The sequence below is a fragment of the Piliocolobus tephrosceles genome, chromosome 13, assembly GCF_002776525.5.
Source record: "Piliocolobus tephrosceles isolate RC106 chromosome 13, ASM277652v3, whole genome shotgun sequence".
NCBI classification, from domain to species: domain Eukaryota; kingdom Metazoa; phylum Chordata; class Mammalia; order Primates; family Cercopithecidae; genus Piliocolobus; species Piliocolobus tephrosceles.
Window position 1 is genome coordinate 5,967,286 of NC_045446.1, and position 13,447 is coordinate 5,980,732.

The window sequence follows — 13,447 nt, forward strand, 5'->3', positions numbered from 1 at the left end:
TCTACACTCTTACATTCTAGTGAGGGAGGTAAAAACAACACAAGGTCGGGGTGACTGTCGGCTGGCGAGGGGGCAGGGCGGGTGGAAGGTGCCGCTAACATGTGTGGGTCACGATCCAGGCTGACCTGAGCCAGCAAAGGAACAGACTTGATCAGGTTCCACCTGCTCTGGGTCAGAGCTCCAGGAGAGCTCGACACAGAAACATCAGAAATAAATCAAGAGCAAGACCGGGTGCAGTGGCTCATGTTTGTAATCCCAGCACTTTGGGAGGCCAAGGCAGGCAGATTGTTTGAAGCCAGGAGTTCGAGACCAGCCTGGGCAACGTGGCAAAACCCCGTCTCTACAAAAAATACAAAAATTAGCTGGGTGTGGTGGCACACACCTGTGGTCCCAGCTACTCGGAAGGCTGAGGTGGGAAAACCACTTGAACCCAGGAGTTGGAGGTTGCAGTGAACTGATATCGCACCGCTGCTCTCCAGCCTGGGCGGCAGAGGAAGACCCTGTCTCAAAAAATAAAAAATAAAAACAGAACAAGAACAAGAACAAATAGACTCAAGTTTGACTAGATCTATCTTTGAGGGACTGCACTGGGCCTACACACGAGACTAGGTCAGTCCCCATCTGTGTCTGGATCACATGAGTCCCCCAGCCAGGGGCCCCTAGCGTCAGGCCATCCTGTCTGCTGGACCCTAACAGCTAAACACCACTACTTCTATGTGGCCACCCTGGTCTAAGACAAAATCCCTTTATCCTTATCTGGAGAACTTTAAAAAACAAGCCTGATCTTGTAAATATCCCATAGATTTCTCTACTTGATAAATGTACCCTGTGTGATCCAGCTGCCTATGGTCCCGACTCCAGCCTGGGTGACAGCAAGACTCCATCTCGAAAAAAAAAAAAGTCAAGATTCAAAACATTCACAGAAGTTTGAAGAAATAAGAAGGTCATATATTATGATGTCTTCACAAGTTTACTACTAATTTTTTTTTTTTTTTTGAGACAGAGTCTCGCTCTTTCGCCCAGGCTGGAGCACAGTGGTGCAATCTCGGCTCACTGCAAGCTCTGCCTCCCGAGTTCACACCATTCTCCTGCCTCAGTCTCCTGAGTAGCTGGGACTACAGGCACCCGCCACCACGCCCAGCTAATTTTTGTATTTTTAGTAGAGACGGGGTTTCACTGTGTTAGCCAGGATGGTCTCGATCTCCTGACCTCGTGATCTGCCCGCCTTGGCCTCCCAAAGTGCTGGGATTACAGGCGTGAGCCACTGCGCCCGGCCAGTTTGGATTTTCAAAAGCAACTTCCATATTCAGGTGAAAAGTACGAAAACTCACCTCCCAAAGGTGGGCCATGATCGGCGCGTCTGCCCAGGAGTGCTCCGCGTTGATGCCTATCTTCCCGTTTTTGAAGACAACAAATGTGAACGACTTGTCAAACCACCTATGTGAAACACACGTGTGGAACTTCAGTGTTCAACGAGGCAAAAATGAGGAGACACCGCACCTCTCTGCTTCATCCTGGATGGACTAATTTACTTTGCACTTGCCCCTCTAACAGGGAGCGGCTGCTCGGTCTCTGGAGTGAGGATGAAAGTACAGACGGGACACTGAATCCCTCATTTCTTCCCTGTCCCAGACACAAAGATGAGCGCTTAATATCCCGGGAGCCTGAAGTCAGGACCTGTTACCATCACAAGGCAACTGGGGAGAGGTGGGAGGCGCTTCCCGTGGGCATGTGACCCCTTCATTAGCCAATCCTTGGCCCCACCCTGCAGGGGGCTGGTCAACACTTTACAGATAAGGAAAAGAGGACTTGAGATAGCCACATGCCAACACCCTGGCCTAGCCCTGTGCCCAGCCCTGTTTGCCACTATCCCCTGCCTGAGTCCAGGGACCTGGCAGCCCTGCATCTCATAAGCATCTCCAAACAAAGGTGGTCATGCACAGAGGAGGGAATCTCAGGTTTGCAGCTTAAGCTGTGTATGTGTGACAGTTTTGGCAGAGGGAAGAAAACTGAAGGTTGGCCAGGCGCGGTGGCTCACGTCTGTAATCCCAGCACTTTAGAGAGGCTGAGGTGGGCGGATCACTTGAGATCAGGAGTTCATAACCAGCCTGGCCAACGTGGTGAAATCCTGTCTCTACTAAAAATACAAAAATTAGCCAGGCGTGTTAGCACACGCCTGTAATCCCAGCTACTTGGAAGGCTGAAGGAGGAGAATCGCTTGAACCCGGGAGGTGGAGGTTGCAGTGAGCTGAGATCAAGCCACTGCACTCCAGCCTGGGTGACAGAGCAAGACTCCATTTCAAAAATAAATAAAATAAAACTGAAGGTTATATTTTTATGCCACCTTCTTCCTTAGCATTATAGATATTTAGGGGTGAGTGTCAGGCACATAGGGTATTTCTTCCAAGCTCATGGGCAAACTCCCATCTCTCAGAAAGCAAGGACGGTACCTGTCGTAACATTGGCCATGTAGTAGAGACTTGGCGTAGCTGTCCATCGATGTATCCGGGTCTTCCGTTCTGTATCCTTGTTCAGTTTCATCTAACGTCACGAAGAACGCTGCTTTCTCCACGGCATCAAGAGACTGTTTATTTTTCCCCCGCCCAAAATAGGCCTGGCGACACCTGGCCCAGGGAACTCTGCAGTGAAGATGAAATATGATTAAAGGCAGCCGGACCTGCAGCCATGGAGCGATGTCTCCTGGCACGTGATGTTTGAAATGACACAATCAAACCTTTGCAGTTTTTCAGAATTTCTCGAAGGAAAACTCCATTTTGACGATGTTCCCCATCTGAGACTGTTTGTTGGAAAGACTCTCACCTTCTCCTGGTCTCCAGACCACAGCACAGGGAGCAGTGGGTAATTTTTGTTCAATAAATGCTGACTAAATGAATGGTCAGATTGCAGGCTGGCCCTGTGGGCAAAGCCGCCAGGAAGCAGCAGACCCAGATCTCCATGCTCCATGCTCCCTGACACGCCCTCCCTCCCCTCCACAGGAACCACCCTGGGTAAGTTCCGGCAGCCCAGGTCACAGTAAATGCATAAGAGCGAGTCCCTCATGCCAGGCTCTGCTCCAAACCTTTTCTGTGTACCAACTCACTGATCTTCTCAATGCTACTGTACCCATTTTTCAGATGAGAAAACTGAAGAAAACTGAGATTAGGTCACAGCTATTTTGAGGCAGAGTTGGAACCCAGGTCATCAGCCCCCAAGTGCATGCCACAGATGCCCATGTGACCTCTCCACAGGGTCTCCGTGCCCGTCTTATTTGGAATACACAGAACTGATGTGATGCCCACTTCCTTCTTGGAAGACCCCACCAGCGGGGCTTCCTCGAATGCTCCTGGGTCCCTCTCACTCCAGCTCCTCCAGGGCCCTCTGCCACTGCCCACCCTTCCAGATGGGGCCGTCTGGCTCTCCCCCCACCGTCTTCTCTCTACGAGTGCTTGGACACGGCGGCCCATAGGGCCAATAAGCCTAGAAACACGTCAGGCCCCAGTGCACACCCTGCCGGGGAGACAAAGGTGATGGTGATGGTGGCCGGCATGTATGGAGCCCTTCTTGTGAGGGACTCCCGTGGGCAAGATGCTGGTCTGGCCCTATCCAGAGGGGGCATCGGGATTGAGGCACCTGCAGACCCACAGGGAGCCCAGGCCCCACAGCGCCTGCTCAGGCTCCTCACGTCTCCTCCGCCGGGGATTCCAGGCTCTCCGAGGAGCCCATCGGGCAAGCGCATCGTCACCTGAGACGCATCTCCTGCCGCCGCTCTTTCCAGCCTTGTCAGCACCACAGTGGACAACGAACAATGCCAGCTTCCCTGCACACATCCTCCCCCAACCCTATCCTGCACTCGGGCCTGGCCCTCTTTCAGGACCTGACTACTTGGGCCACCGAAAAGTATCCCTGTGTCCAAGGCCCCTCCTCCCTGCCCAACCAGAAGAATCTCCTGCATTAACCTATGCATGCCCCCCGGCCCACCCCACCCTACATCACCCGAAGTGGCCCCTAGTCACAGAATCAAGCTCAAATATGGTTGGGTGCCTGGGACCCTCCCCAGCCTGGCACCGTGGCCCAGCCATCCAGCCCACTCCACAGCTCCTGCTTGCTCTGCTGCCCCAGGGAATGCCGCTCCACCCCCTGGACACCCACTGTCCTGGTCTGCTCCCACCCTCTGCGAGACACAGCCCACCTGTGGCCCCTGCACGCTGCACAGAGCCTCTCCTGATCTTTGCAGAAGGGGACCCGACACCTGCCCCCTCCCGCCTTACTCCCAGAGCAGTTGTCACACTGCTGGAATGTGGCAGCTCTCAGCCGGGGACAACAGTGTCCCCCAGATGCTGGGCAATGTCTGCAACACTTCTGGTTGTCACACAGGTTGCTACTGGCAGCCGGTGGGCAGAGGCCGGGGCTGCTGCTCAGCATCTGACGCTGCACAGGGCAGTGCCCCCCACAAAGAGGTACCCAGCCCTGAGCGTGCGCAGCGCTGAGGTGAGAAACCCTACTATACATCACACACCACACCCTCGAGAAAACCAAGCCTGGCTGATTCTCTTTCTGTTTTATTTTTTGAGACAAGGTCTCACTCTGTCACCCAGGCTGGAGTGCAGTGCCTCGATCATGGCTTACTGCAGCCTCGACTTCCTGGGCTCAAGCAATCCTCCTGACTTAGCCTCCTGAGTAGCTGGGACTACAGGCACGCACCACCAAGCCTGGCTAATTTTTTGTGAGATGGGGTCTCACTCTGCTGCCCAGGCTGGTCTCAAACCCCTAGGCTCAAGTGACTCTCCTGCCTTGGTATCCTAAAGCACTGGAATTATAGGCAGGAGCCACTGCGTCCAGCCTGATTCTTTTTCACTGAGGCAAGGAAAGGTAACTAACACAAGGGCGTTGGTTTCCATTTGTTCTGTTTCCTAAATTAATAAATACACCCACAGCCCCGTAAGAAAGGCTAATCCTGGCCAGGCGTGTGGCTCACGCCTGTAATCCCAGCACTTTGGGAGGCCGAGGTGGGTGGATCACTTGAGGTCAGGAGTTTGAGACCAGCCTGGCCAACATGGTGAAACCCTGTCTCTACTAAAACTACAAAAATTAGCTGGGCATGGTGGTGCACTCCCAGCTACTTGGGGGAGCTGAGGCAGGAGAATCGCTTGAACCCGGGAGGCGGAGGTTGCTGTGAGCCGAGATAGCGCCGCTGCACTCCAGCCTAGGCAACAGAGTGAGACTCCCTTTCAAAAAAAAAAAAAGCAAGCAAGCCTAATTCTAGTCCTCACTTCTCCCCGTCCTGGACTCTGGAGGGTTTCCACACACGTTTGCCTGACACACACACACACGAGTGGCCAGGGACTCCCCGCCATGTCCCCACTGCTCTTGAGACCCACCGAGCCGGGAGACCCCAGAGCAAAACAGAGCTGAGGTGGGGAGCCCCGTTCCAGGGTTCCACAGGCCCCGACAGGGATGGGCCCCGGTGAGGATGAGCGCCTCCACCACCCCTCAAAACAGAACAAGGGACCCGGGCTGCGCACCTGTCCCCTGCGGTGAGGGCTGCCAGCCTGGCCTCCCCAGGCTGAGGCTCCGAGGTGTTGTCCAGGATCCTCTGCATCTGCTGCTCCATCTCCCGGGGCTTCAGCAGCCGCCCATCGTGGTAGAGCCAGACCTTGAAGTAGCGCCCTCGATGGTACACGACGATGTGCTTGCTGTCTCTCATGTGCTGGATGGTGTCTGAGCCGGCCGCGGGTTGAAGACACAAAACCAAGAGTCCCAAGTTCACCGCGTGCTGAGACGACCGTACCCTGACTCTTTAAAGGGCATGGGAGTCCCTGCTCTGTGTCCCTCCAGGCAGCCTCAGGAGCCTATTCCTCAAGACGTTTTAAATGATTAAGGACAGCATGGAGTTAAAGCTCTGGATCGGATAGGCCTGACTTCTGAGCTCAGCTTGGTCACTCATTAGATTATGACCTCAAACAAATTACCTGAGGCCAGGCGCAGTGGGAGGCTGGGAGCGGTGGCTCACGCCTATAATCCCAGCACTTTGGGTGAGGTGAGAGGATCATATGAGGTCCGGAGTTCGAGACCAGCCTGGTCAACATGGTGAAACCTCGCCTCTACTAAAAATACAAAAATTAGCCAGGTGTGCTGGCATGCGCCTGTATTCGCAGCTACTCGGGAAGCTGAGTCAGGAGAATCGCTTGAACCCAGGAGGCGGAGCTTGCAGTGAGCCGAGATCACGCCACTGCACTCCAGCCTGGGTAACAGAGTGAGACTCCGTCTCAGAAAAAAAAAAAAAATAAAAAAAAAAGCGGAATGCTTAGCAAAATGGAATATTATCATAAAAAAAAATTGCCCAACCCTCCCTAAGCCTCTCTTCTGTAAAATGGAGATCATATGTTCCCCATGTGCGCTGTGCAAGAATTAAGAGATGATATCCATAAAGCTCATATAAAGTAGGCACTGGATCAGTGTAGTAACTTTTTATTAATTAATGACAATAGGGCAACTTAGAAACTATTCTGAGAAACATTCTGAGAATTGTTTCTGAGAACCCGAGAAATGTTCTGAGAAAGGAAGTGGAAAATTATGAAACCAAGCCATTCCGTAAAAACTACTAAAACAGAGTAATTTAAGATCCTCAGTAAGCTTCAACATCACAGAAATGTGATGGAGTACATTCACTCCACCAATATGTATCACGTCCTCTTAAGCACTGCTCAGTGGGGACACACAGTGACAGCTGATCAAGGCAGATCGTCTAGTGGGGAAGACGTAATAAATGCATGGTTAAAAATAGGACAAGCTGCCGGGAGCAGTGGCTCACGCCTGTATTCCCAGCACTTCAGGAGGCCGAGGAGGGAGGATCGCTTGAGCCCAGGGGTTCAGGACCAACCTGGGCAACATGGTGAAACCACATCTCTACAAAAAAATACAAAAATCAGCTGGGTGTGATGGTGTGCACCTGTAGTCCTAGTTATTCTGGAGCTGGGGTGGCAGGATCACTTGAGCCTCCCAAAGTGCTGGAATTACAGGCGTGAGCCACAGCGTCCAGCCTCTGACATTCACATTTCTTTTTCTGCTTTTCTTGGTCATTTTTTGAGACAGGGTCTCTGATATAGTTTGGCTCTGTGTCCCCACCCAAATCTCATCTCCAATTGTAATCCCGACACGTTGAGGGAGGGATCTGTAATCCCCACGTGTCAAGGGAGCAGGTGATTGGATCACGGGGCGGGTCCCCCATGCTGTGAGTGAGTTCTCCCGAGATCGGTGGTTTTATAAGTGTTTGGGAGTTCCTCCTTTACCCTTCTCTTTCCTTTCGACTTGTGAGGAAGGTGCCTGCTTGCCCTTCCAGCATGATTGTAAGTTTCTGAGGCCTCCCCAGCCATGTGGAACTGTGAATCAATTCAACCTCTTTCCAGGCAGAGGCTGCAGTGAACTGAAATTGCACCACTGCACTCCAGCCTGGGTGACAGAGCAAGACCCTATCTCAAACCAACAAACAAAAACAAAATAGGACAAGTGTCACAAAAGGCTAGAAAATGTAGGACTGGGACCAACCTAGCCTGGAGATGTGAGAAAGCCTTACCACCCCCACTAAAGAAGTGACATTTAAGAAGAACCCAGCCAGATGAAGCACAGAATTCGTCAATATTAAGCCCGATCTCTCTCTCTTTTTTTTTTTTTTTTTTGAGATGGGGTCTCACTCTTATCGCCCAGGCTGGAGTGCAGTGGCACGATCTCGGCTCACTGCCACCTCCGCCTCCCGGGTTCAAGCTTCTCCTGCCTCAGCTTCCTGAGTAGGTGGGATTACAGGCACCTGCCACCATGCCCAGCTCATTTTTGTAGTGCTGGGATTACAGGCATGAGCCACTGTGCCTGGCCTCCCACTCTCATTTTTAAAATGTTTACCAAACCAAGGAGGGAGGAGACCCGCTGTGGTTTGCTGAAGGGTTCCTACCAGAAACTTGGACCAAACAGCATCTGAAGCCTTCGCTTCAAAGTCAGAAACAGGACAAGAATGCACACCATGACTATGTATATTCACATTACACTCGGGATGCTGGCCGGGCAGTAAAATAAGAAATAAATAAAATAAAAGATAAAGGTATCGAAAGGGAAATATCAAAGGTGTCATTTGCAGCTATGATTAGCATGTAGAAAATCCAAGAAAACCTATCAGCTATTTAAACCAATAAGAATACAGCTGGGTAGTGGCTGGGTGCGGTGGCTCATGCCTGTAAACCCAGCACTTTGGGAGGCCAAGGCAAGCGGATCTCGAGGTAAGGAGTATCAAGACCATCCTAGCTAACATGGTGAAACCCCGTCTCTAGTAAAATTACAAAAAATTGACCAGGCATGGTGGCATGCGCCTATAGTCCCAGCTACTCAGGAGGTTGAGGCAGGAGAAGCTTGAACCCGGGAGGCGGAGGTTGCAGTGAGCCAAGATCGTGCCGCTGCACTCCAGCCTGGGCGACAGCGAGACCGTCTCAAAAAATAAAAATTAAAGTTAAATTAAAAAAAAAATGCAGCTGGGTAGAAACTCAGTTTATAAAAACCTTTCACGTTCCTATACCCCAGGGCACAGACTGAACCGTGCCCCCCATTCATATATTGAAGTCCTAACCCCCAGCACCTCAGAATGTGACCTCATTTGGAGATGGGGTCTTTAAAGAGGTATAAACATAAAATGAGGTCATTAGGGTAAGCCCTAATCCTACATGACTGTGTCCTTTTAAGAAGAGGAGTTTAGGGCTGGGCGCGGTGGCTCACGTCTGTAATCCCAGCACTTTGGGAGGCCGAGGTGGGCGGATCACCTGAGGTCAGAAGTTCGAGACCAGCCTGGCCAACATGGTGAAACCTCGTCGCTACTAAAAAATTACAAAAATTAGCCAGGCATGGTGGCGGCCACCTGTAGTCCCAGCTACTTGGGAGGCTGCAGCAGGAGAATCACTTGAACCCAGGAGGTGGAGGTTGCAGTGAGCCGAGATTGTGCCACTGCATTCCAGCCTGGGCGACAGAATGAGACTTGGTCTCAAAAAAAAAGGAGAGTTTAGGACACGCACGGAGGGACGACCATGTAAGGACACAGGGAGGAGATGGCTGTCCAAGGAGAGAGGCCTACAGAAGGAACCACCTCTGCCAATACCTTGATGTTAGAGTTCCAGCCTCCAGAGTTGTGAGAAAATCGCTGTCGTTGCTTAACCTGCACAGTCTGTGGTATTTGTTATGGTGGCCTGAGCAAACCTACACGCTGCATAACCAACAACTTGAAAATATTCTTGAAAAGGAACAAAACAATAAAGGTGCTTAGAAATAGCTTGAACAAATGATGTGCAAGACCTTTATGGAGAAAAGTATGACATTTTATTAAAATTGCCTAAAAAACAAAAAAGGGGAAAGGCACAGCGGCTCATGCCTGTGATCCCAGCGCTTTGCGAGGCCAACGTGGGTGGATCATTTGAGGCCAAGAGTTCAAGATCAGCCTGACCAGCATGGTGAATCCCTGTCTCCACTAAAAATACAAAAATTAGCTGGATGTGGTGGCACACACCTGTAATCCCAGCTACTAGGGAGGCTGAGGCAGGAGAATCGCTTGAACCTGGGAGATGGGGTTTGCAGTAAGCCAAGATTGCGCTACTGCACTCCAGCCTCGGCAATGGAGTAAGACTCGGTTTCAAAAAAAAAAAAACAAAAACTAAACAAACAAACAAAAATAAAAAAATAAAAACTAAAAGCAGAATGTCTGGAATATATAAAGACTTTCTACAAATCAATAAGGAAAAGATATACACCCATTTTTAAAAGAAAACACAAAATATATGAACAATATTCTCAACAGAAGAAACCCAAGTGTCCAGTTGACATTTTAAAAGTTGCTAACCCTTTTGGCAAAAATGAAGGGAAAAAGGTATTTTATAGCTTGCTGGGGACGCGAAAGTTGGTAAAATCACGTTGAGGGTAATTTGTCAATCCCAGTAGACGGAAAATGTCCACCAGGGCAGCCGGCTAGCCAGTTCTAGGTGCCTGCTCTACAGACAGTTTGACCAGTGCACACAGGGGAGAAACATGCACAGAATTCACTGAGCGTCACTTAGAAAGGAAAACAGGAAAGAAAGAAAAGTGTTCACATACTAGAATTGCTTTGATACTCTAACAAAGTACACCATAAATATCAATAATGATTGTACTGGAGTGGTGAGATTAGGGCTAAATCTTCTGCTAAAAGATTTTCTAAATTTTGGTAGTAATTCCATAATAGAGCAATATATACTATTAAATAGAAAATGCCAGAACTGAAGACCCTTAAGGTAAGTCTATACTTCTTTCCCTTTTTTTATTTTGGGGAATTTGAATGGCCTAATTGGTGAGGACTGTGACTGATGGGATCCACTGGTGGGGATGTCTGAGAAAGTGCGTAGGACTTTGCTCGTTGCTTACCAATGAATGGCATTGCACGTGGTCATATACATTTACATTTCTTTCTTTCTTTTTTTTTTTTTTTTTTTGATAGGGTCTTGCTCTGTCACCCAGGCTGGAGTGCAGTGGTGTGATCTCAGCTTACTGCAACCTCCTCCTCCCGGGTTCAAGTGATTCTCTTCTCTCAGCCTCCTGAGTAGCTGGGATTACAGATGTCTGCTACCACGCCTGGCTAATTTTTTGTGAGTTTTTTTTAGTAGAGGTGGGGGTTTCACCATGTTGGCCAGGATAGTCTCGAACTCCTGACCTCAAGTGATCCACCCACCTCTGCCTCCCAGAATGCTGGAATTACAGGCGTGAGCCACAGCGTCCGGCCTCTGACATGTACATTTCTTTTTCTGTTTTTCTTGGTCACTTTTTGAGACAGGGTCTCTGATATAGTTTGGCTCTGTGTCCCCACCCAAATCTCATCTCCAATTGTAATCCCGACACGTTGAGGGAGGGATCTGTAATCCCCACGTGTCAAGGGAGCAGGTGATTGGATCACGGGGCGGGTCCCCCATGCTGTGAGTGAGTTCTCCCGAGATCAGTGGTTTTATAAGTGTTTGGGAGTTCCTCCTTCACCCTTCTCTTTCCTTTCGACTTGTGAGGAAGGTGCCTGCTTGCCCTTCCACCATGACTGTAAGTTTCTGAGGCCTCCCCAGCCATGCGGAACTGTGAATCAATTCAACCTCCTTCCTTTATAAATTGCCTGGCCTCAGGTATTTCTCTACAGCAGTGTGGAGACAGACTAATTTAGTCTCTCTCTGTTGCCCAGGCTGGAGTGCAGTGGTGCCATCATGGCTCAGCGCGGCCTCAACCTCCTGGGCTTAAGCAATCCTCCCACCTCAGCCTCCCAAGTAGCTGCGACTACAGGTGCACCACCATGCCCAGGTAACTTGTTTGTATTTTTTGTAGAGATGAGGTATCACCATGTTGTCCAGACTGGTCTCAAACTCCTGGACTCAGGCAATCCACCCACCTGGGCCTCCCAAAGTGCTGGGATTACAGGCGTGAGCCACTGTGCCCAGCCTTTGTATTTACATTTCTTTTATTCCCAGTGATGTTGAATGCTTTTCTACAACTCATTAAACATTTCTCCTTCTGTGAACTCCTAGGGGTGCCCATCATTTCCTTTCCAATTAGGATCTTCACGGTTTTCCGGCAGATTTATAAGAACTCTTTACATATTAACCCTGTTCTCTGTTGTGAGCACTTACCCTCAATTTGTTACCTACCTTTTAAAACCGTTTGAAGTATTTTTGAAATATAGAAAACTAAAATCTTTACGTTACAATATTTGGGTTTTTCCGTTGTTGTCATGAGTTGAGCTGTGTCTCCCCAAAACATATGTCGATGTTCTAGCCCTGGTACCTGTGAGAACTTTATTTCTTAATTGGAAGTAGTGTCTTTTTTTTTTTTTTTTTTTTTTTCCTTTTTTTGAGACAGGGTCTCATTCTATAACCCAGACTAAGTACAGTGGTGTGATCACAGGTCAGCTCACTACAGTCTCCACCTCCCAGGCTCAAGTGATCCTCCCTCCTCAATCTCCTGAGTAGCTGGGTCCACAGGCACACACCACTGTGTCCGGCTAATGTTTGTATTTTTTGTAGTGATGGGGTTTTGCCATGTTGCCCAGGCTGGTCTTAAACTCCTGGACTCAGGTGATCTACCCACCTCGGTCTCCCAATGTGCTGGGATTACAGACATGAGCCAGCACATCTGGCCTGGAAATAGGGTCTTGCTGATATAATTCAATATTAAGATGAGGTCACACTGGACTAGGGTGAACCCCAAATCCAATGACTGTTGTCCTCATAAGAGAGACACACACAGACACAGAGGTGAGGGCCAAGGTGACATGGAGGCAGAGATCAGAGTGATGTGCCTATAAGCCAAGGAGCACATGGAGCCCCCAGAAGCCGGAAGAGGCACAAAGGCCTCCCCGGAGCCTTCGAAAAGAGCATGGCCCTGCTGACATCTTGATTTCGGACTCTGGCTTCCAGAGCTGTGGCAGAAGAAACTTCTGTTGTCTTAAGACATCCAGTTTGTGGTCATTTATTCCAGCAGCCCCAGGAAACTCACTCAGGTATCATGCTCAGAATGGCTGTCCGGGTACACTAAGTAACTAGGTTTTACTCCAGCATTTCCCTTGCTTATTGATTTATTTTATTTTTATTTTATATACATATTTTTTTGAGATGGAGTCTCTGTCACTCAAGCTGGAGTGCAGTGGCGTGATCTCGGCTCACTGCAACCTCCATCTCCCAGGTTCAAGCGATCCTCCTACCTCTGCCTCCCAAGTAGCTGGGATTACAGGTGTGCACCACCACACCCAGCTAATTTTGGTATTTTTAGTAGAGATGGGGTTTCACCATGTTGGCCAGGCTGGTCTTGAACTCCTGACCTCAGGTGATCTGCCTGCCTCGGCCTCCCAAAGTGCTAGGATTACAAGAATGAGCCTCTGTGCCTGGCCTCCCTTGTTTATTTTTTTAAACACATAAATATTTACCTCCTGGAATCACTGTCAGTGTAGGTGGCATGTCCCAAACTTAAACGATCTTAAGGACATCCCCATACCACGGTACTGACTGAGAGCAGGTGGCAGCCTCCCCGAGACACCCTGACCTGCTTCCCTTTGGGGACACTGCTTGCCCTGGTCGGTGAAGGGGCAACTGCCCCTCCAATCAGGGAGACACTGTGAGATGATGGAAGAACCAACTTCACCTTCCTCCACCTCATTGCCCAACTGCCCCAGGACTGCTGTTGGCCGACACATCTGTTTTTCACATGTGGAGCTGCAGGACAGTGTGTGGCCGAAAGAGAGGGGTTTAGCCAGAAACAACATGAAATCCGTGAACAAACATGGAGTGGGTTTTTTGTTTTTTTGAGATGGAGTTTCGCTCTTGCTGCCCAGGCTGGAGTACAGTGGCACAATCTCAGTTCACTGCAACCTCCGCCTCCCATGTTCAAGTCATTCTCCTGCCTCAGCCTCCCAAGTAGC

At 49.9% G+C, this 13,447-nt stretch overlaps 1 protein-coding gene across 2 annotated transcripts in view; it reads right to left on the minus strand.

Annotated features, from left to right (window-relative positions):
* Positions 1-13,447, minus strand: part of LOC111522235 (carnitine O-palmitoyltransferase 1, liver isoform) — a 53,868-nt gene that overhangs the window by 24,289 nt on the left and 16,132 nt on the right. For both annotated transcript variants that reach the window (XM_026451435.1, XM_026451436.1), the window contains 3 exons: positions 5,523-5,718; positions 2,451-2,639; positions 1,332-1,437 (listed from right to left, as the gene is read on the minus strand). In XM_026451435.1, coding sequence (XP_026307220.1) covers positions 1,332-1,437; positions 2,451-2,639; positions 5,523-5,718 — 491 coding nt within the window. The remainder of the gene's footprint in view (positions 1-1,331; positions 1,438-2,450; positions 2,640-5,522; positions 5,719-13,447) is intronic.